This window comes from Meleagris gallopavo, chromosome 5 (genome assembly GCF_905368555.1).
Source record: "Meleagris gallopavo chromosome 5, MGAL_WU_HG_1.1, whole genome shotgun sequence".
Taxonomy (NCBI): Eukaryota; Metazoa; Chordata; class Aves; order Galliformes; family Phasianidae; genus Meleagris; species Meleagris gallopavo.
In genome coordinates this window covers 15,519,018-15,540,017 of record NC_139408.1, presented here as the reverse complement: position 1 = coordinate 15,540,017, position 21,000 = coordinate 15,519,018, and the positions used below count along the sequence as shown (strand labels likewise).

At 50.3% G+C, this 21,000-nt stretch overlaps 1 protein-coding gene across 4 annotated transcripts in view; it reads right to left on the bottom strand.

Annotated features, from left to right (window-relative positions):
• Positions 1 to 464: 464 nt before the first annotated feature.
• The window catches only part of HRAS (HRas proto-oncogene, GTPase), a 35,077-nt gene continuing 14,541 nt past the window's right edge, over positions 465 to 21,000 (bottom strand). The window contains exons 2-8 of one of the 4 annotated variants that reach the window (XM_085224389.1): positions 16,774 to 16,840; positions 10,164 to 10,343; positions 9,915 to 10,068; positions 5,567 to 5,745; positions 3,303 to 3,462; positions 2,647 to 2,771; positions 465 to 758 (exon numbers count right to left, since the gene is read on the bottom strand). In XM_085224389.1, coding sequence (XP_085080515.1) covers positions 2,652 to 2,771; positions 3,303 to 3,462; positions 5,567 to 5,745; positions 9,915 to 10,025 — 570 coding nt within the window. In that variant the 5' untranslated portion in view covers positions 10,026 to 10,068; positions 10,164 to 10,343; positions 16,774 to 16,840 and the 3' untranslated portion in view covers positions 465 to 758; positions 2,647 to 2,651. The remainder of the gene's footprint in view (positions 759 to 2,646; positions 2,772 to 3,302; positions 3,463 to 5,566; positions 5,746 to 9,914; positions 10,069 to 10,163; positions 10,344 to 16,773; positions 16,841 to 21,000) is intronic. The other 3 variants (XM_085224388.1, XM_085224391.1, XM_085224390.1) reach the window with 3 other exon arrangements.

The window sequence follows — 21,000 nt, the reverse complement described above, 5'->3', positions numbered from 1 at the left end:
AACAGTGTGCAGCAGAACTTTTTACCTAAAGGACAAATCCTTGGATGTGAAAATAAGCGAGGCCTTATGCAATCACAACTGCTGCCTTTGGCACCTTGCAGCCCATTGGCCGCCAATCTGCATGGCACAGCACCCACCTCCGTTTCATCTCTGACTGTTCATTGGCACTGCCTGGGGATACCTGCACAGGATTCTTCCCACAGAGGCCCACAGATGGCCTTTAACCACCTCAAGACCTCTTCAAACAGCACTCGGCTCCAGGAAACAACGTGGGCTTACAGCTGCTTCACAGAGGTTTGCCTCGCACCCATGTTGAAATCACTCTGTTGCCTTTATGGTCTGCAGCACAGTGGTGGTTCACCCAGAGATGAAACCCAAGAATCTCCCCTCCCCGCTCTCCTGTTCCCTGTGATCCTCCCAGAGCCACCGTTGGCAGCAAGCTCTGGACACAGCCATCAAAACGGTTTGTCGAGACCATCAAATAATAATTTACTGTGATTCAATCTGTAGCTTTGTACAGTTGCCGGGGTGGGAGGAGGCCAAAGGAGGAGGGGATGGGGAAAGAACCAAAAGTCGTCTGCTGCCGGCCTGGGTGAAGTGCGAGATAGTCCTTGGAGGGGCTGGCACTCCTCCCGTCCTCTTCCTCCTCTCTCCCTCCCCCTCCACTCCTCCCCTGAATCCATTTGTTTCTTCCTTCGCATCACCTCTTTCCTTGTGCTCTGCACAGCGGACACCTCTCCAAGTCAGGGTCCAGTCAGCTGAAATAAGAGGGAGAAGACCTGTTAGCACCCACTTGCTCTCAGAACCAGTTGCTGCCAGCTGCCAGCCCTCACGCTTTGGGACAACCCTGCATTTGCTATCTGCTTTCTACTTTCTGGCATTGCCTGTTTGCTAGAGTCACCTCTTGGGGCTGCACTGCCCTAAGGAAAGGGCTGTACGTTACTGTACGGCAGGAGCCCCAGCAGCAAAATGCAAACCTTCTGGTCTCAAACCTTCTCTCCTGCCCACGTGGGGGGATCTGCTACAGACTGTGCAATTCATAGAAGCATCTTAGGATGCCAGTGCGTCTCTGTGTGTATTTACATCTCCTCCTCTGCCCCCCTAGGAATCACCCACAGCCAGGCAGCAGAAAAAGACATGGGCAACTCACTCTATTAGCAGAGAACAAGCCCCTCCTTCCTATGACCAGCCTCTCTTTCGAAGAGGATGCTGGTGCTGGCCACCCTCGTGGTGATGGGGACCGGCTCCTGGCAGTCCTTGCATGGGGACTCAGCCCAGCCCGTGTGTCCCCACACACTGTCAGCTGTGAGCCAGAGCAGGAAACGAGCCCCACGCTCACATCCCCATCCGGAGGAAACGCCACGGAACATCTGGATGTTCTGAACATCTGGAAGCCTCCCTCTGCAGCGATAAGCATGCTAGGCACACCGCAGCCTTGCAGCCCCCAGCTGGCCGGCCTGGGGGAGCATAGGGGTGGAGTGCTCAGCCCATAGGAAGCAAACACTGCCAGTGCCGCTTGTTTTGAAAAGAACTCTGCTACGCTCATGGCTTTTTGCCTCCAAAAGGAGTGAAGGAAAAACAGCTGCCCACCTCCTTGCTCAGTGGGATGCTCACAGTCTGTGGGACACAGGCTGTCACTTTAGGACTCCAGCAGTTGTGTGAAGGGACAAAAAGCCAGTCAGGGACATTTGGGATACTCCCCAAATGGTATCACTCCAAGGGCAATGGCCATGCAGGCTTTTCTCACAGTCCCTGTCTCTAGGACACAGCCTTCAGGTGTTCCTTATACATGGCCCTGGAGCACTCAGCCCTGGCTGCCCATCTCCTCCTTTCCAAAGGATTGACTGTGCAGACAGACATCCCCTTAAATGTGGAAGCCAACCACATGGGCCTTCTGGCCCATGGCCACCCAACCCAGGCTAACCAACAGGCAGCTCTCCCTCCCTGCTATCCAGCAGGATTGCCATGACTTGAATACATACATCATTAAAAATAAAAAAAACATTTTAAAAAGAAGGAAAAGAATAATAGGCAAGTGAACGCAGGCAATCTGCAAAACACTTTTTGGTTCCAACCCGCACAATTTACAAAAGCAAAACAGCTCCTGATGTCTAATTCTCAACATTGCATCAGTTTCAAATATCCTGGGGGATGTATCTAACAGGAAAACTCTTCTGTTGAACAGAGGGCTTTCAGAGTCACATGTATCTGCTCTGGAGCTGTAGGACAGCACAGCTGATGCAGCGCAGTAGGAGGCAATGTGCTCACAGCTCTTCCTCTGAGCTGCTCTCAGGCCAGGCTGGTGCACGTGGTGAGCTGCACACCTGGAGCACCAGCATCACTCCTCTCCAGCACGGGAAGGAGCTTCCCTGGGGACGGCATGACAAAACACGCATTTCTTTCAGCGCTCTGCACGATTTTGTTCCGCTGAATGAGGGGAAAAAATAAAAAAAATCCCTTCCTCCCACACATTTCCTCAGGAAAGTGGGAAAACCTGACTTACCTTCTGTTTTGACAGAAGATGCTATTTCAGTCAACATTTTAATTAAGAAATAACCATCGCTGAAGTTGTTTCTGATGCGTGTTTGCAGACGAGCACCCCCACCCTGCTTTCTGTACACCCCATCTCCTGCTCCCAAAACTCACCACAGTCACGATATCACGCATTTACAGTTCATGCAGCCAGGGCCACTCTCATCTGGTGGGTTCAGCTTGCGCAGTTTATGCTGACGGATCTCCCGCACTAAGGTATAGAAGGCATCTTCAACGCCCTGCAAGAAACACACAGCGCTTTGCTCCAAGCAGGGCAGGGCAGTGAGGAGAAGTGATGGTTCTACCCACCAGTGAGAAGCCCCAGCACTGCCTCCAGGCAGCATGGACCAACAGCAGCCTGGGGCTGGGCTGGGGATCGTGCCACCTGGATTTATCTCCCAGTGCCATAACTGAACTCAGGCCATCAATCACAGTCTGCATGCAAGACGAGGCTGCAGTCGGCTTGAAGCTGGGCTTTCTGGCAGCTTCATTCCCAGCATCCTGACAGTGGTAAATCAGTGCCTGTGCTGGCGTGCTCTAATTCATGCTCCCTTCCCAGCTTGCTGCCATGCCGAAGCTGTCAGAGAGACTTACAGCACGCTGGGTAATGAGCAGCTGGAGAACTGCTCGCCTGGCAGCCCAGCACAGTCAGCACGGCAGTCCCGCCTCTGTCCATCAGGGAGGCCGTGGCTCATCAAGCTTCCCCCATCCTGAGTCTGGACAACATTCCCCACTCCCAGGCCCTAAAGCCCTAATGTCTCTCCTCCTACCTGTCTGGTTTTGGCTGACGTTTCTATGTAGGGGATCCCATAACTCCGGGCCAGGTCCTGCGCTTGCCGGGTCTCCACTGTCCGTGCTGGCAGGTCACATTTATTTCCCACCAGCACCATGGGAACATCATCTGAGTCTTTCACCCTCTTGATCTGCTCCCTGCCAAAAGATGAGATGCCAAAGTGAAGGAAGGAAGGGCACCAGCACGCGAGGGAAGGTTGCTTCTTCACCAGGAGCTGCTGTGCTACAACACACCCAGTGCAGGGCTTCCAGTAGCATGTGTGCAACCACGACACGTAAGCAAGTGAACTCTCAATAGCTAGGGCACCTTTGGAGAAGAAAACTAAACATATTTCTGCCTTTTAAATGCAGCTGTTTGCTAAATTCAGCTTGCAGTTATGGCAGTCTGCACAAAGACAGCCTCCTCGTATGGCCCAAGTCAAACAAAGCAGAACACTCCAGCAGCTACCTGTGTACTGCAAACACTTTAGACCAAGTGAGGTCTGAGTGGGTGAAAGTCACCAGGAAAACACCTGCAAGCAGAGTCTGCTGAGCTGACAGAGCAGAGTTTGGCAGCTGCAGCCTTTCCTGCAGATGCACAGACAATATTTGCTTCGTTTCAGCTCAGTTCAGTTCACTCAAAGTTGAGAAACCAACTGGGAACCAAAGAAGTAGTAACAGTTCTCCATTCCAACCTCTGATTTGGAAGGAGGTGGGCGAGGATGAGATCTAATGCTTCTATAATCTTAAGGCCATTACGACCGCAAACCATGCACTCTGTTCCCCCACGACAGATAATAACTTCCTTTGTTTAATACATCACTTAACTTAGGACATAGAACAGCTTTTTTTGCTTATGTAACCAGAACAATTAATGTGGTTTTATTTAACCAAACTAAGCACTTTTTCTTTCTTTCTTTCTTTCTTTTTTTTTTTTTTAGGATGATATTATCTACGTTTTACTTGAATTCAAATTTCCATCCCAAAGCAGCTGGACATGCATCGCAGAGTCAAAAAAAACAACAACAAAAATCCCACAATCATCTTTTTTTAATACAGTAGAAGCTAGAAATGAGGTCTGAATATATGTTGGATATGCCATAAAGCCACTTAGATGTTCGATGTAACATCCTGACCGGCAGACCCCAGCACTAAATTTAGTGCACAGTGCTACACTTAGCTGAAAAGAGATACCTCCTAATGGCCCCGAACCAGTGAGAGTGAGTGTTTCTCTGGGGAAAATTATTCTAAAAGTGCAAATGCAAAGAGCACATGTGGAATGAGATTAAAGCTGCTGATTTACATCATGATTAAAACCGGGGCTTGAAATCGAGCCATTTTCTGAGTGATTCACAGGCACCAGCCCCAGCACAAGGCAGTGGGATGGATGCTAGTAAATCCCTCAGGTGCTTCAGGAAAATCCCATCCTTTGTCCTACAGTTCAGCTCAAACAAGCCAAATTAGCCCAACGCACGCAGTTTCCGTGCCGAACACGCCTGTCAGCTCTGAGTAAGGCAGGGCTGTGTCTGTGCTGGGAGCTGCAGGATGCCTTGGGAGCTGTGCTTGCAGCACAACTGCTGCCTGTCAACCTCCGGATGAGATCCCTGTTCCCCACCTCTGCCATTCAGCTCCAGGCACCGGGCAGGGCTGGCTCAGGTGGCAGGGAAGCAGGCACGGGCGGAAGCTGCACTGAGTCATTTCCTACACTGCTCTCAGCCCCTCGGGCTGGCTCCAGGCATCTGTCAAGGCAGGATTGGAATAGCGGGGGCTGCTGCAATCTGGGCAGGGCTTGGGGTGATCGGTGGGGTGAAATGGGATTCCACGTGCTGGTGGAGTCGCTGGCAAGCTCTACTGATGGGGCACGCAGTCCCTCAGAAGGCAGAGGAAGCAGTAGCCCAGAGGCACGTTTTCATATAGCTCCTCAAAGCAGGCAGGTTGATGCCTGCGAGCCATCCCATGCATCCTTTGCACAGCAGAAGTTGCTGAGATCAATTTCAGTAGCAAAGCAATTCCATTAATTAGAGAGGGAAGGGAGGAGGTCGTAAGAGATCCTCTCTCCCTTTAGTCACCATAAACACTTAAACATTACATTACCGAGTCCCCGGGGGCCACAAGCAATCCCTTTGGATGGGTTTTATCGGAGTCACTGACATCAGTCGTCTGCTGGGCCTCTTCCCTGGGGGGCAGCTGCTCACACTAATTGTCTGTGCGGGCAGCACTGATCGAAGAGGAAAGGCAGGGTGGGAGCAGCAGAGATGCTCACCTGTACTGGTGGATGTCCTCAAAGGACTTGGTGTTGTTAATGGCAAAGACGCACAGGAATCCTTCCCCCGTTCTCATGTACTGGTCTCGCATGGCACTGTACTCCTCTTGTCCTGCCGTATCCAGGATGTCCAGCAAACAGGTCTCTCCATCGATGACGACTTGCTTTCTGTAGGAATCCTGCCAAGGGATAGAGAGAAGGTCAGCCAGGAGGCCTCATGGAGGGCAATCCTGCTACATGCAAGCAGTGCTGCTGGATGCTGGGAGGGCTTCTGGCACCTGGTCCTACAGCTCTGGGCACTGCATCTCATTCTGAGGGGCTGGAAGAGTGGCTGCTGGCAGCCACGAGTGTGATCTCTGGGGTTCCAGGCTTAACACCACCTGGAATTGCAGCATCCTTGACATGGAGTGGGCACTGGGGGCAGTCGAAACCAGAGAGGGGGCAAACTGGGCGTGATGGTGAACCTCTTGTTGTCGTTTGAACACGAAAAAAACAAAGCAGGCTGCAAGGAGGGTGTTTCCCACAGCCAGTCTGTGCCCAGAGGGGCTCTGGGAAGGGTGAGGAGCACCATGGCAGGTCTTTGAAGCTGTGCTTTTCTCTGCGGTGAGATGATTACAACTTATCACACATGCGAGGAGGCCCAGAAAGCACCGAGAGTGCTTTCCCAAGCTCTCCCCCAAAGGTCTCCCAAATGCAGCTCCCAGCAGCCATACATCAGGTACAACGTGGTGACTCCAACTCCCAGCCAGAGGATGAAGCCGAAACCAAAGATGTGAAAAATGCACAGGTGTGATGTGACAGAGCAGTGACAATGTTATCAGATGACTTTGCCCCTAACAAATAGCCCCGAAGATGACAACAGACACGGCAAGGTCACTAAAAGACTGGCAGCAGTGCAGGAAGAGAGCATGGATTCTGCCCTTTGCTCATTGCCACACAAACACCAGCCTCTGGGACTCATTAAAGCCTTTCTCCTCCTTGCAAAGAGCACCCTGAGATCAGCCAAGATGGGATCTACTCCACTCTGACCTTCACAGCAGGCAATTAGCCCATCCTTTGCCACCGTGCTTCTATCTACACAGAAAGCCCTAGCAGCTCTGGGATTGGGCAGCACGCCACACAATTCTCATTAACCTGTCTGTAATTAAGTGTTCCCTCCACCACCACTTGCAGCCACTTCCCTAGTGCAGGGCAGTGCTGCAGAGGGCAGACCATGCGTGTCTGTCTGCTACACACATCCCCTCTCCTCCCTACATCCCGGCTTACATCCAGAGGACGAGTGTCCCTGTGCACACATTCAAGTGTAATTGCCAAGTTCCCGCTTACAGGAGGTCTCACAGCCAGACAGCACACGTAGAAAAGTGACCCCACACTGTCCTGAGGATGCTGGCATCCCACTCCCCTTGCTGGGCTGGAAATCCCACAGATTCTTTTTCAGCAGATTGATTTGAATGGGCACAGTGTTAAAATGCGAGCCAGGGATTGCAGTCGTTGAGACAGGACACTGGGGCTGCCTGTGGGAGCAGGGGACAGCCAGGACATCAGTGCTACACCATTACAGCAGGAGGCCATGCAGGCATATCCTCTGTGTCCCCACAGCCTTCCCTGCAGCCACCTCACTTCATCTGGGTCTGCATGCCTCCTTCCCGCATCCCATTCGCAACACCTCCTTCCCCTGCAGCCCAGCCCTGCCCTCTGCTTCTCCTATCCCCCCTCTTCTTTTATGCATACTACTCCTATTTAGGGCCCTGTGTGCACAGTTGGATGCTTGCAGTGATGGAGAGGGGAGGGGACGGGAAGGGAGGGGAGGAGAGGGGAGGGAAGAGGAAGGGAAGAGCACAGTTGGGTACCAGCTTGGAGCTGCAGTCCCCTCACAGCAGTGTGAGCAACATGAAAGAGCCACATGTCCCCAGCACAGCATGAGTGGGCAGGGCACGCTGTGAAACACTACGCAAGGTTTACATTCCCGTGGCATGTTTACATGGATAAATTCCCTGCAGGGTACGTACAGCTGGAGGCACACAAGAGAGGCTGAATCCCAGCACATCACTGGGTCACAGCTTCACCTGCCCACCCCAGGTCTGAAGTAGCAGAGGGACTTTCCCACCTCTCCCACCGCTCCCCAAAACCCAGCACTGATGGCTCCCAGGGAGGTGCCCCTCCACTAGCAGCTCTTCTACCCACAGCCATTTGGCACAGCTCTCTAAGAAAGTAGCAGAGCCACCCAAACAGCCATCCCACCCCAGGAGATGGGGGTGCAGCTCTCGCTGAGCAGAAGCTGCACAGGAAGGCAGAGCCGGTCACGTCCCAGCCACCTCTGGAGGTGGGGGGGTTCCAGGTCTGCAAATCTGCAGCAGGAGGAGGCAGGAGGGACACAAAATGGAACGGAATGGACTGACACGACTACAGGTGAAGAACACAGGACGGGAGAGGAGAGGGGGAGGAGGCAGCTGGCTCCTTAAGCAAGGTGTGACACTGAGACTCGGGAGCCTTAAAATAAATTCCAGGCTCCGCTATGGACTCTCTAGGTGACCTTGCCAAATGATGTAATAGCATGTGCCTTTAAGTGCTTTTCTCCTTCCAATCTGTAGGATAATAAGACCACTTCAGCCTTTCTACCGAGCCTTGCCTCTCTTGTTTATTTAAGTGGTGAGCTCTTCAGGGTGGGGACTGCACATACAACACTTACCAGAATAGATTTCTGACCCCAGCAGGGACCTTTTAGGCATTATGATAATAATAACAACTGCAGTAACCACAGCTGTATTTATACACATCTGGTAGAGACTCCTCCAGGACTGCAGGCAGGGAGGTTATTGTCTGAGAGGCGTGACAGAGCTGCAAGCTGCATTCCCAGGGGAACCTACTCCTCACACAGAGCAGGGCAGGAGCGGCCAGGAGCCAAAATGCGAGCACAGCACCATGCAGATCTCTCCCAGAACGAGGAGTAAGTCACGCAGTGGGTAATTAGCATCACTCCAGCAGTGACGGAACAGTGAAATCAGCTTGATAATTGACTATGTTTTAAAAAGGTAAAGAGAAAAAAATCTTTGTTGCTTATGTTTGTAATGTAGAAAACTGGATTCTGAGCGCTGAACCCTTTCTGCATAGCCAATAGAAGCACAGGCTGTAAGGGGAAATGCTAAGTCATAGCTTGAACAAGTGATGGAGCCCCAGTGGGAAGGCAGGGCCAACCCAGGAGAGCTCAGGTGTATGCAATGTACCTGAGTGATCTGAAGGGGGGGAGCCAGGATCCACCCCTTCCCAGACCTCTTTTAAGGGTCAGCAGTGGAGGCAAGAGGGATCTTGCTGGAGATCCCTATATATCTGAGGCTTTCTTGAAGGTAAGTAGCTGCTTTCCTTTATTTCTGTGTCAATAGCTGTTGCATTTGAACAAGTGCTCACTTGCTGCAGCCCAGAGCCATGCTACTCTGCTGTTATTGCTGTGCTTCCCATCGTGTTACAGAGGCACTTGGCTGATTCTCCAGGTAGGCGCTGGATGTGGCAGATCCATGCTGTCTCAAGAGATCCATTTCTCACTCCTCGCAATGGAAGATCTACAGAACTGACCTTGCCAGCACAATCTCTCTTCTCTGTTTCCTGCTGGAGGATGAACTCACCATGCTCTAGAGGAGGATAGAGACCTAGAACTCGAGGCAAACCACAGAAAAGCACTCCCTGTTTTCCTTTCTCAGAGCTATTTCATGTGGTCTGCAAGCCTTAGGGAAGAACCACAGCACTGGTCCTCCTACTGCAGAGCTAATCCATAACCAAGTGTTAGGTGGCCTGAAGAAAATCCATGAGCTCCCTGCTTTGCAGAGACAAGGGAGTGCCTCTTAAAAAAAAATTCAGCAGTCTTTACCTCTGTTTGGACTCCTGACCTATCTCATCATGCAGGACATACAGAGGTCATCAGAGCCGTGATAAAACCCATTTCATCAGTAAATCTCAAAACATCATGCACAGGAGGTCAGCATCCTTACTTTGCACAAGAAGAGAAATGGAAGCACAGGCACAAAGTGGCTGTGCAGTCTCAAATCTTTACCCGCTCTCTAAGCAACTGCCTCCTCAGACAGGAGGAGCTCTGTGCTGCCCATCGACCCCTCGAGGCTGTGCCTGCTTCCATGCATGCTGTGCTATCTCTCTCCAGCAGACAATACTGTCCTTCCTCAGGAGACACAAGTCGGACACCGCGACCTCCAAATTCACATGCAGCAACTTGGAGCAGCTTTATGAAGCAAAAGAAGATCCCCAAGCAGGTTCAGTCCTGAGTCCAAGCCGAGTACGCTTCAGGTTTGCAGCAAAGTGCAAAAAAGCAATAGCAAAACAATTAGACAGAGCTGCTTACCTCTATTGTGGGGTCGTACTCATCAACAAAATGGTTCTGAATGAGCTGTATTGTCAAAGCGCTCTTCCCAACGCCTCCAGCTCCCACTACTACCAGCTTGTACTCGGTCATCTTCCAGCTGACCCCAGCTCAGGGCGTCCAGGAGCACCACCACCTGCAGGGAGAAATACAGCCATCACGTTAGGAGAGTGAGGAACACGAACCAGTGGCTGGGAAAGGCAGAAAGATCGGCATCTATGCACTTGATACCTAGAGCAAACTCCTGTTTCAAATTCTTCCTGTGAGGTATTCTGCTCCAGTACTGCTCTGACCTCCCAGCCCAAGCTCACAGACGTACCCTCTTGCAAAATGTGATCAGAGACAGAGATGGTGGGATGACCCAAGGGTCGAGGACTTTTTGTATGTTCCTCCTCCAGTACACTGACTACCCTGGAAAGTGGAGAAAATGATATTTATTTCACTCTGTTGCCCTGTGCTATGCCTCCAGAATGCACTGCCTTCTATAATCCCATTCTCTGGGGTCTCAAATGTGAGATGACCTCACCTAAACCATGAAGCTTGCTCTAAAATTACAGCAGAGAACTGCAGTATTCAGAACTATTTCACCTAATACCCTCCACCAGCAGCAAAGGTTACTTCAAAACAGTGAAAGAAATCAATCAAACTGAATACAAAACTGTGCCCAATGTGTAACTCTGACACTCTGCAGTCCTTCAGGCTGACAGTCTGGATGCATCCTGCATGTGACACGATGCACGGGAGATAAGAGAGATGCCTTGTAGGTAAGGAGACCAAAGAAAAAGTTGTGTAAATGAGAAGTAAACCTTTAAATTTCAGCTCCTCTTCTACTGAGAAAGAGGAACTTCAACGTGGAGCTTACCAGAGGACTATTACAAAACCCTGAAGGCTTGAACAGAAATCCCCTTGAACTTACCAACCATTACAAAGAGATCTATCTTGCAAGTTCAAATGGAGAGAGAAACAAAGAGCTTTAAGTGCTCTGGGAAAGGCTGTGAAGAGGAGGGATCCTAGCAGATCAAAACCCAGCAGGGCAATTTGAAGAAAGCACATTGAAAAACATTAAGGCTGAAGGGTGGATCCTGGCCATCTCTAGTCATATTGCTGGTAAAGCAAATAACCAGGAAGGGGCACGGCCTTTTGAGCAGCACACAAGCACTCGGAAAGAGGCCACTTGCTCAGCTCGGAGCTCTGGGAGCACAGTATTTCACATCAGATGATGCCTAGCAGTGTGATAATGCTGGCAGGAGCTGCTGCATCTCCTGGAAGATGAGCTTTGTTCAGGCAGTTGGTACGCGGTGTTCCTGCAATGGGCACAGCATCCAGCCCATGTCTGCAGCTACTGAATTTGCTAACAAAGCAAAGATCTAATCTAAAGTAGGGCAGAACTTTGTGACTTCAATCCCCATCTGACTGCAACCTTAAACCACTCAGACAGTTCAATCACCCACTAGGGCTGGGGCAGTCAGACACAGCCGCTGCCTGCCAAAGCCCTTTTCTCAGCTGCTATCTCAGATCTTGTCCTTCCCTGCACTCAGGATCTCGGGGAAAAGCAAGGAAAGGCTGCAAAAGAGCGACCAGAGCACAAACAGGTGAGACCTCTGGTCCCACACCGATGCCCTTGTCTGCCCCTAGAGAAGCTAGGGAGAAAATAAGGTGCAAATGATGAGATACTGCAGGTCCATGCCTTCCCAGAGAAGTCTGATGGATCTCTGTTCTTGAGGCCGGGGAAGAGATTTGTCAGGAGCCATCCAGCACCATGTAGCAGAGTCAGGCTCTAAAAGCCAAGGGAGGTTGTCAGCTTAAGAGTTCTCCAATCCCTTTTTTTCTGGGAGCAGCTCCCAGGTAGTTTTGGTGAAGAGCAAGCCTGAAAGTCAGCTCACCACCCAACAGTCGCAGCCGCCTTCTTTGTGTGTTGTGCAAATGGATGGGACAACTGAAACTGCAGATGTAACTGCCATGATCTTTAACTGCAGTGGGAAGTTCTGTCCTTCTGAAAGTGCCTGGTTTCAACTTATCTGCAGGGAAATTTTCTAATGAGTTAGAGGTCAAGGCAGCACTGAGCAAGCTGAAGTGCGTGCACGCAACACAAAAATGCCCCTCTTACAAAACAAAGTTTACATACAAGAACTCTGCAGCTTTAGCATTCACTGACTCCCACCGCACCCAGAGGATGCTGGCAGTGATGAGAGATGGTAGCAGACATTATCTGTTAGCCCACACTAGTGCTGGAAGCGCCGGATGGAGACGTGCAGCCTGGCAATTGCTGTGAAAGCTTTTTTTCTGATGTGAGAATTTGCAGAGAAGGAAAAGCAAGTTTGCATTTCTCAGCAGCTGAAATAGAGCCCAAACAGAACTGACCAAAAAATAACAGAGGAAAACACAAAAGCACAACTTCCCAGTCCCACGCTAAGCAAGAACAGCAGTCTGCAGGACTAACCAGGTTTCTCCCTGGTGTTTTCCCCTCCTACCCAAATGTACCACCTCTGCGGTGCCCAGCATTGTTCCCAGCAGCCGGATCCCCAGAAAGTTGTGCCAGGCAGTCCAACAAAAAGCTCAGCAGGATGCCACGACCGGGAGCTGTTCAGAAGCACCATCTGGGAAGAGGAGGGCTGGGGTCTGAGCGCCAGGCCAACAGCCCTAGCATGGAGCTGGAGCTGCTGCTGTACTTCCTGACCTCGTGGATTTTCTCTCGTAGAGAGAGGGCTCCTGGCTCCTATTCAAAGCTGTCTAGGAAAGCTGAGTGCTTCCGCCTGGCAGCGCAGCTGCTCCCAGCCCAGTAGCCCATGAGTCCTCCCCCGACGCTGTGGATTTCCCAGGCAGCAGGAGCCACACAGCTTCAGGAAACAAGAACCATCTGCCAGCCTCACTGGGGAAGCAGGGAGAGCAAGCGCCTCGCCCCAGCCCGGCTCCCAGCAGGCACTCACGTCCCATCTCTGCCTGTATGGAGGGGATGGAGACTGTGCTGCAGGCAGATGGCACAGCCCTGTAAATCCTGTGCTGTGTGTGCCGGGCAGCACCCAGGCTTTGGCTGCAGGAGCAATGACTGAGATGCCTGGTGCAAGCTCTCCCAGTGAAGAGACTGAACAGCACTTTCAGACCTAAAGCTTGAATGCTCCTCGGGCCCCACCTAAGTCTCTGCTTTTCTGCAGAGAATGACCTGATGTCCTGCACAGCCCCTCTTCTTAAGAAGGGAGCTGTATTAGCAGGAGAGGTTCTGAGGACCTGACTCTGATGGTCACAGCTGAATTCATTGCAAAGGTGGGACAGCAGAGAGAAATCTCCAGAAAAATCATCTGGCACAAGCAGAGATGAGGAACTCAAGAGGCTTGGCCCACTCCTGACATCTCATCATGTCAGGTGTCAAGCAAAAGGGATATGAAGTGGATTTTCAATGTATTCATTGATAAGGAGGCTCTCACATCCTTCAAATATGATCTCACTTGAGGAGCTTTCTCTGCTTCCTCCCTTTCATCCCACTGCTCTGTTGTATACCTTAAATGGACATCCAAGTAAACAAGTAAAAGAGACAGACTTTTGCACAGCACTGCCACAGAAGCCAACCATGGTGGAGATTTCAGAAATATTGTTTATTAGTGAACTATTACACTCTACCTGTCAACAGGGGGTCCATTTAATGACATAAGTTATCAGTTCCACCTCTGCAAATATCTTTGAATAGCACTCACACTGCACGTCCTTTCTTCCAAAAGCCCTGTCCGCAAGAACTGAGTAATGATTAGACCCAAAATGCAATTCAGAATCTCTGCTTTGACAAGACAAACAAACCTTCCTGGCTCACTCTTGTGACTACGCAGATTCCTCCATTTGCTCGTATGCAACACCGTCACCAGTGTTGCAAAATACAGCCTCTGAAGGGGCTGAATGAACTTCTCCAGCAGTTTAAAATGACACTTCGTGTTTCCTTTCGAGGGTCAAAACATTGACGTTCTCAGTGACCTGCCCAGCCTAGAAGACAGTAGGAAAATGAGGCTGGCAAGCTGATGCTCTGGTATGAATCACAGCCTATCCACAGTGTTTTGTTTTCATTTACTTGCTGCTTTTTAAATTAACAAAGAAGTGGGCTGCAAATCTAACACAGTGTGTTTGGCTGTCGGATTGCTGGCTTCATACTCAGAAGCACAGACAATGCGGCCCCCAGATGAAAAGAGAGAGGGATGCCAAAGATGTCACAACAGTTGCAAGCGGTGACCCTGCTTTGGAGAAGCAACAAATGTCCTCCATTAGACATTCATCAGCATGCACGAAATAGCTTTGCACAAAGCTGAGCGGGCACAGATATGTCCCCACATCATGCCCCCCAGCAGTGTTTCACATCAGAACACATCTGGCAGTACAACCCCTCTAACCAGGGACCACAAAGAACCTCTGAAGTCCCTGCTCCTCTTCCCTCACCATCACACTGATAACATCCCACAGGCAATTCTGTGCCTTCAGCCATCGGTGCTTTGCCAGGAGAGGGGCAGATGGCAGCAGGCAGTGCCCCGGTACACCGTCACACAGGTCAGAACAGACAGGAAGACAAAGGAAACGAGATGATGCCTTCCCCACCAAAACTGCTGCCAGTTTTCTGTTCTCTGGTTTTCACTTCAGCTGCTCACACTGCACCCTGCCTGATGGCTTTATATAATAAAAGCAGCAGCAGCACATCACCTGCTGCTGGTGGTACGCTGCTCTGGCTCTGCAGATCTCCCTGACCCTCTTGAACTGCAAGTTCAGTGAAGTACTTTGTTGCCAACTTACTTTGTAAGAAAAACATTGGGGAATCACAACTCTGCCTAAGGGTTTTATTAAGCTACCAGAAACGGTAACAACCTGCATAAACATCAATAACAGACCAGCTGTCCAAGAGCTTTCTCTCTGAATCAATTCTCTATGAAGAAATCATGTCCTAGTTATCATGGGCCATCAAAATGATAACATTCAACAGAAAGATTAGCAGGCCTTTTATCTCAGGAGCTTATAAACATCACCAATCTGTAATACGGCACTGCAGCTTATCCCCCAAAGAATGCTCAATGCAGAAGGTAGCACTTGCCACCAGCTGATAGCCAGCATTTCTGTTCTTGGTCTGAGCGTGAGAACAGGTTTCCTTAATTTCTGATTACACCTGCATACGCTGGCAAGGGGGAATTTTCAGCAGCAGATGAAACCAAGTGCACTTGGGCTGCTCACGTCCAGGTCTCCAGCATGCTGTCAGGTGATGAAATGTGCTTGCAATTTGTGGTGGGATCTCACTTTCCATCATTACTGCCTGATAACAGGGTGGGATTACAAAGGATCACAGAATCATTAAGGCTGCAAAAGACCAGTAAGGTCTCAGGTCCAACTCTCAGCCCATTTCCACCGTGCCCACTGACCATGTCCCTCCGTGCCTCATCTCCAAGATTCTCAAACACCTCCATGCTGTTCCACAGCAGCCTGGTCCACTTGGTGATTTGCGGAAGCTTCAATGCAACCTCTTCTTGCTGGTGAAGAGAAAGCGGCAGTGCTGGGGCGCAGCCTCTCCCAGCACCCACCAGTGTCCCCATCTCACTGAGGCAGCAGCCTGGCTCCTTGCTGCCTGTGCAGGGGATTGCTGCTGCAGTGATGCAAGGGACAAATGGAGGTATTTACCACTAACCACCAAGCCAGTCACTGCTTGAGCACTGCTAGAGCAGGGGTCGGTGCTGATGTGCTGAAACGCCATCCTCCTAATCCTACAGACTGGCATAGCCATGCAAAGGACAGGCCCAATCTCATCATCGGTGGCAAAGCCAGGAACTAAATTCAGACAAGTGACTTCCAATTCAGGGTTCTAACAGGAGACAAAAAGCTCCGTGTGTAGGTTTTGGATGGGAAAGCCGTTGGTTCCCCGCCGGGTCTTTGTGTTCGGCTGTCAGAGCTGACAGCTCCCCTGCCGAGCTGAGCTTCCATGTGCAGAGATGTTTGGAGAGGCAGAGTAAATCAAGTGGGAAAGCCCAAACTGCTCTCCAATTATCCTAATGAAATCACAACTGTGTCACAAGCGCAGGGAGGGCGCAGAGATGCTCCAAAGCACAGACCCAGTGGAACAACGAGAGGAAGAGAGCGGCTGCCACAGGAATGGCTGTGACACAGCAGCACTGAAAATCCAAGGGTAGAGCTCAGTGTGCCTGGGGAGGTCACAGACAGCATCCTGCTTGCTGCCCGGGAGGGGCCACTCTGTGTTTTGGCACAGGTTTGGTGCAGGTTTACATCAGGACTCTTCACTGGCCCCATTACTTGCATGCAGACAGACTGTACCACACGCTCAAGAACTGCATTCCCCCTCCTCTCTCACCCCACCCTTCCCCATTCCTCCCAAACAAATGCTGACAGGGAAAAACTAAGAAGCCAGTTTCAGGAAACACCTCTAAGCTGTAATCCTTTAGAAAAACTTGCAGCAGAACGTGTCTGGTTGTTCAGCTTTCTGCTTGCTTTAAAGCCTAACGCATATGAACTTTCAGAGCAAATGGACAAGGAAACGAGGTAGCTGGAAGTGGGAAGTTGCACAAATTGTTTTGCTATTACTTTTCGATTAAAAAAAAAAATCATGGAAAAGAACCTTTTAAAAAGGCCAGTTTTTGAGCAAGATAGTATTAGAAGAGTACCAGTATGCTTTGGCCTCCAGGAACAAAGTGGGTACATGAAGCACACACCTCACCTTCCTAGAGATATTGCAGCAGAACGCTCCAGACAGGGAGGTGGTGGGACAGGGAGCGGGTGAGAAGGGCTGGAGCCTGCTGGTCAGCAGCAGGAAATGAGAGGAAGGAATGGACTGGGAGACAGTGGGAGCCCGCACACCCCCAGATTCACTCACCCTTTGGATGGCTAACTGGCCCTGCAGAGAAATAGGGTCCTCGGCTCTGGGGATGGCTCAAGTCCCCCTGGAAGGAGAGGAAACACAGAGGAGTGAGCAATGACAGTGCCCTGGCTGAGCAAAGGAGAATATTCTTATATTGAGCCTATTCTGGAGTAAGAATAACGGCTCAGCATCCACGCTTCGGTGCGGCTGACGACCCACCCTTCCCTACCAATACCCACGCGCTGCTTCCCCTGCCACTCACCCAGCACCCGATTATTTTTGGCTCAGGGGATTTCCTGGGCCTGGCACAGCTTGTCTGTTTAGCAACCCTCAAGAGAACTCTTTTCCAAGGGCTCATCCAGCCTCCTCTTGAACCCACAGAAGCTCCAAACCCTCACCATACTTTGGCAAGGATCCCACAGGTCTCCTCCCCAAGGAGCAAAAAACCATCCCTCTTGTTAGAGCACAACCTGACTCCACCAGGCACTCAATCCTCACCCGCCTTCTCTCACACAATACCACAGGCTGCTAATCACATCCTCCAAAGTTCTATCTTTCCTAGAGAATTGTGGCCTTTTCTCCCCCCATTTTTTAAGACAGGGCAGAGCAGCACAGCTGCAATAGTCTCCTCTTTGCTGCATGTATGGGAGCAAAGGGATCGTCTCCTGTGGCATGAGGGAACGAGAGGAAGTTCCCTTCTCGCCTTTCCATTCCCATGGGGACATCGATAAAAGCTGCTCTCACAGCTCAAACACAGAGCCCAAAGGAACAGCTCGAGCGACCCTGAACAGACAAAATCAGATATTTCCAGAGTGTCTCCTTGATTAGTAAGCCACTTAATTTATGTGATCAAATATAACGATCATCCCTCTGCATTCATTTAGCCCTTGCAGAGCTTTTGCAGACACATACCCTTGTTTAGCAGCAGAGCTGGGAGAAGAAAGAAGGTACCGCAGCAAAATCAAATCAGCTTTGGCAAATCTGGGAGAAAGAGGCAGGGAAAATGCAACAGAAAAGCAAGTGAGGGTGCGTGCTGGGGGGCCAAGCGGGCAGCTGGGAGGAGATAAAGGGAAGCAAGCAGGCAGCTGCTGCTGAGCCCCCCTCCTCCTTCCCTTCCCTCTGGGGCACACTATTAACACAGTGACACAATGCTGTCCCGGCCGCACTGCTGGCAAGCATGAATATGCATCAGACATTATGCAGCAGAGTCTGGCGCATGCTGCTGATTTATAGGACAGCTAAAGAAACCCCCTTCCACCCAGCACACAGCCACCACGCTCTGCAGCGATAACACTGCACTACAGAGCTGCGAGGTGGGTGCTGAGCAGAGATCTCAGACAGCTGTGCATGCAGCCATCTGACTGGATGGGGCTGCAGGCAGGCAGAGCCCACCAGTGTTGTGCATGCAGTACCAAGCAACTATCGCACAACAGCGTTTTGACAGAGAGACAAAGAGGTCTGAAGGTTAAGGCATGAGATCTATGTTTGGATTAGGACATCTCCCTGCTGGGAAGGGAGCATTCTCCTTCTTTTGGCTGTGGAGTGAGAGATAAAGAGATGCAGGGTCTCCATCCAGCACTGGAACAGGTTGCCCAAGGAGGCTGTGGATGCCCCATCCCTGGAGGCATTCAAGGCCGGCTGGATGTGGCTCTGGGCAGCCTGGTCTGGTGGCTGGCGACCCTGCACACAGCAGGGGGTTGGAACTAGATGGCCATTGTGGTCCTCTTCAACCCGGGCCATTCTATGATTCTGTGGTTCGATGATATGCCTTGCAGGCATCATGGCATGGACATGATGGATCACACTTCTCCATCTCCAGCAGGGTTTGGTCTTGCAGCTGTCCCACCCCCTGAGAACTGTCGGTGCAGCGGACCAAGGAAATAACTCCATTCTGCAGTGAGGAACCCACAGCAATGAAGTGTCACTGCCACACGGGAAGCTTTGGTTGAAGCTGTGCATTTCTGTACCCCAAGTTCTCGCTTTTGCCACAAGACGGTGCTTCTTGTCAATGGCTGGGGTTGATCATGCAGGGGACAGAAGCAGGATCATTCACAGACACCAGAATGGCACCATGGGCAGAAGCAGCAGGTTTCCTTCCAGAATCTCCTTGGAAACCTGCAGCAATAGGCTCACAGCCAGCATCCAAAGGCACATGAAGGTTGGGAAGAAACCCCAAAAAAGTGAGACACCAAACCAACAAGAGATGTGGCTCCACCTCATCCCAGTAGAGGCCACGAGTAGGTCCACAGCTGGCATCTCCAATGCACTGTCTGAGGCCATCACACCCCAGAGACCCTGCAAGTCCCTACCTCTTGGACTCAGCTTTCTTGTTGCTCTACACAGAGCAACCGATCAGGAAGAAAAAGGCAACAGGTGGCTTTGAGGGATGAGCACAAAAACAGCAGGAAAAGGTGACATGCCTTGTGCCCAGAGACTGAGCTGAGAGCACACAGCTGGATGTTTCTGCCAGAACAGAATCAGCAGGCTTGGAGAGGGCAATCTGCTGAACAAAAAGATAGGTAAGTTGTAGCACACAGCATAACATGCTTGGTACAAGGCGTGATGTCATTCACATTAGCAAAATGAAGTAAGAAACAAGAAGGCTAAAGCACTGATCTTAACTGGCACTGTCAGATTTTGCATGCACAAGGACCAGAATGCTTTCTTTCTCTGTACTGTTAATTATCAGCATAGGCAATCACACTTTAAAAAAAAAAAAAAAAAAAAAAAAGAACAGAAGAGAAGGACTTTTGAACTTTGAACTGTAACACACTTCCCATTATAAGCATGGTTAAAAAGCTGCATTCAGCCTGGCTCCCAGCACGAGAAGTTCCTTAGGACAGTATAAGCAATGTCAAAGTATGGAAGGTGTCACAGGATTCTTATGGATCCCCAAATGATCTTTTTCTCTTTTCCTCTCTGCAGTGGAAACCAAACCCAGCACTGGAGCAAGATCTCATCCTGTTGGCTATTCTCCAAACAAGAAAAAGGGTTCTTATACCAAAGTTTCAACTTATATTTTGTCCTTTTTTAGCTCTGGTATCCCTGCCATCCAGTCAGCAGTCAAATCCTCATCTTTTGAAGCCATGGTAAAAAGCATCATCTCTTCAGTGAAGCCACTAAAGCCAAGACAGACAATACTGAGTGAGGACCTGACCTTATTGGTTTTAATTTTCAACACTTGCACACTTAAGCCTCTCAGCATCTCCATACAGAAGCAAGGTAGACCCTGACATCTCCTGGGAAATGAAGGACTAGAAAGACACATTCATTCAGCCTGGAAGGAAAGCCAGCAGAGCCACAAGGAAGAAGGTGCAGAAATGGTAACATTCAAAGAAATGAACCGCATTTCAATGCTAGACTTAAAACAAGTTTTGAAATCTCCTAATTACTCCAAACTCTCCCTAAGCGTCCCCTCCTTTTCCTTAGCACCCCCAAAGATGTGCAGAGCCTCCCCGAGGCATTTCTGCAAGAAGAGTGACAGAAATAAGCCTGTAGGTATTATAAGGGGGTCTCTAGGTTTGCCTGTCCTAGTGGAGGTAAGGAAATCTGTTAGTAATGCATGGGCACCACAAACAGAGGAACTGCTGCAGCAACAATCATGCTGATTCGTAACAATGTGGCTTTGGTTTAAAATATAATTTTAAAAATAATTGTAAATAAACAAATAAAATGACCTTCCCTTCGCTCCAGTGGGAAAAATCCAAGCATCTCCCTTCAAGCCCCCAGAAGATAATAATGCAACTTCATCATTGTAAGTAAAATCTACCACATTGGACATATGCTATTCAAGTATGGGTTGGGAAGACGTTATATGACCTAAATCTCTCTGCAAGCAACCAATGGGAACATCTACTACTGTTACCCTTCCCGATCAGTCCCCATCAAACTGCAAACCAGCCCTGATCTTTCACTACACTGCTTACCACTGTGTTCAGTACCTGCCCTCACAAACGCCAGCGAAGATACAGGGACTGAAGCTTCACCCTGCTTTCTAGAAGGGGTTCTGAAAGCTCATGGCAGCAGAAACCTCCTATGAGTACCTTGGGCTACAGCCCATGGCAGCACCAACAACCTGGTGATGTGTGTGGCCTGAGTTTCCTCTCCAAATATCCTCACCACTGCCCTCAAAAAGTTGTCCATGGTGCCTTTGCTGACCTTTCAAGACCATGAGGGCACTTCTCAGACTTAACAACAAACAACAGAGAGAACTGTGTCGTTCTCCCGCAGGTAAGAAAAAGA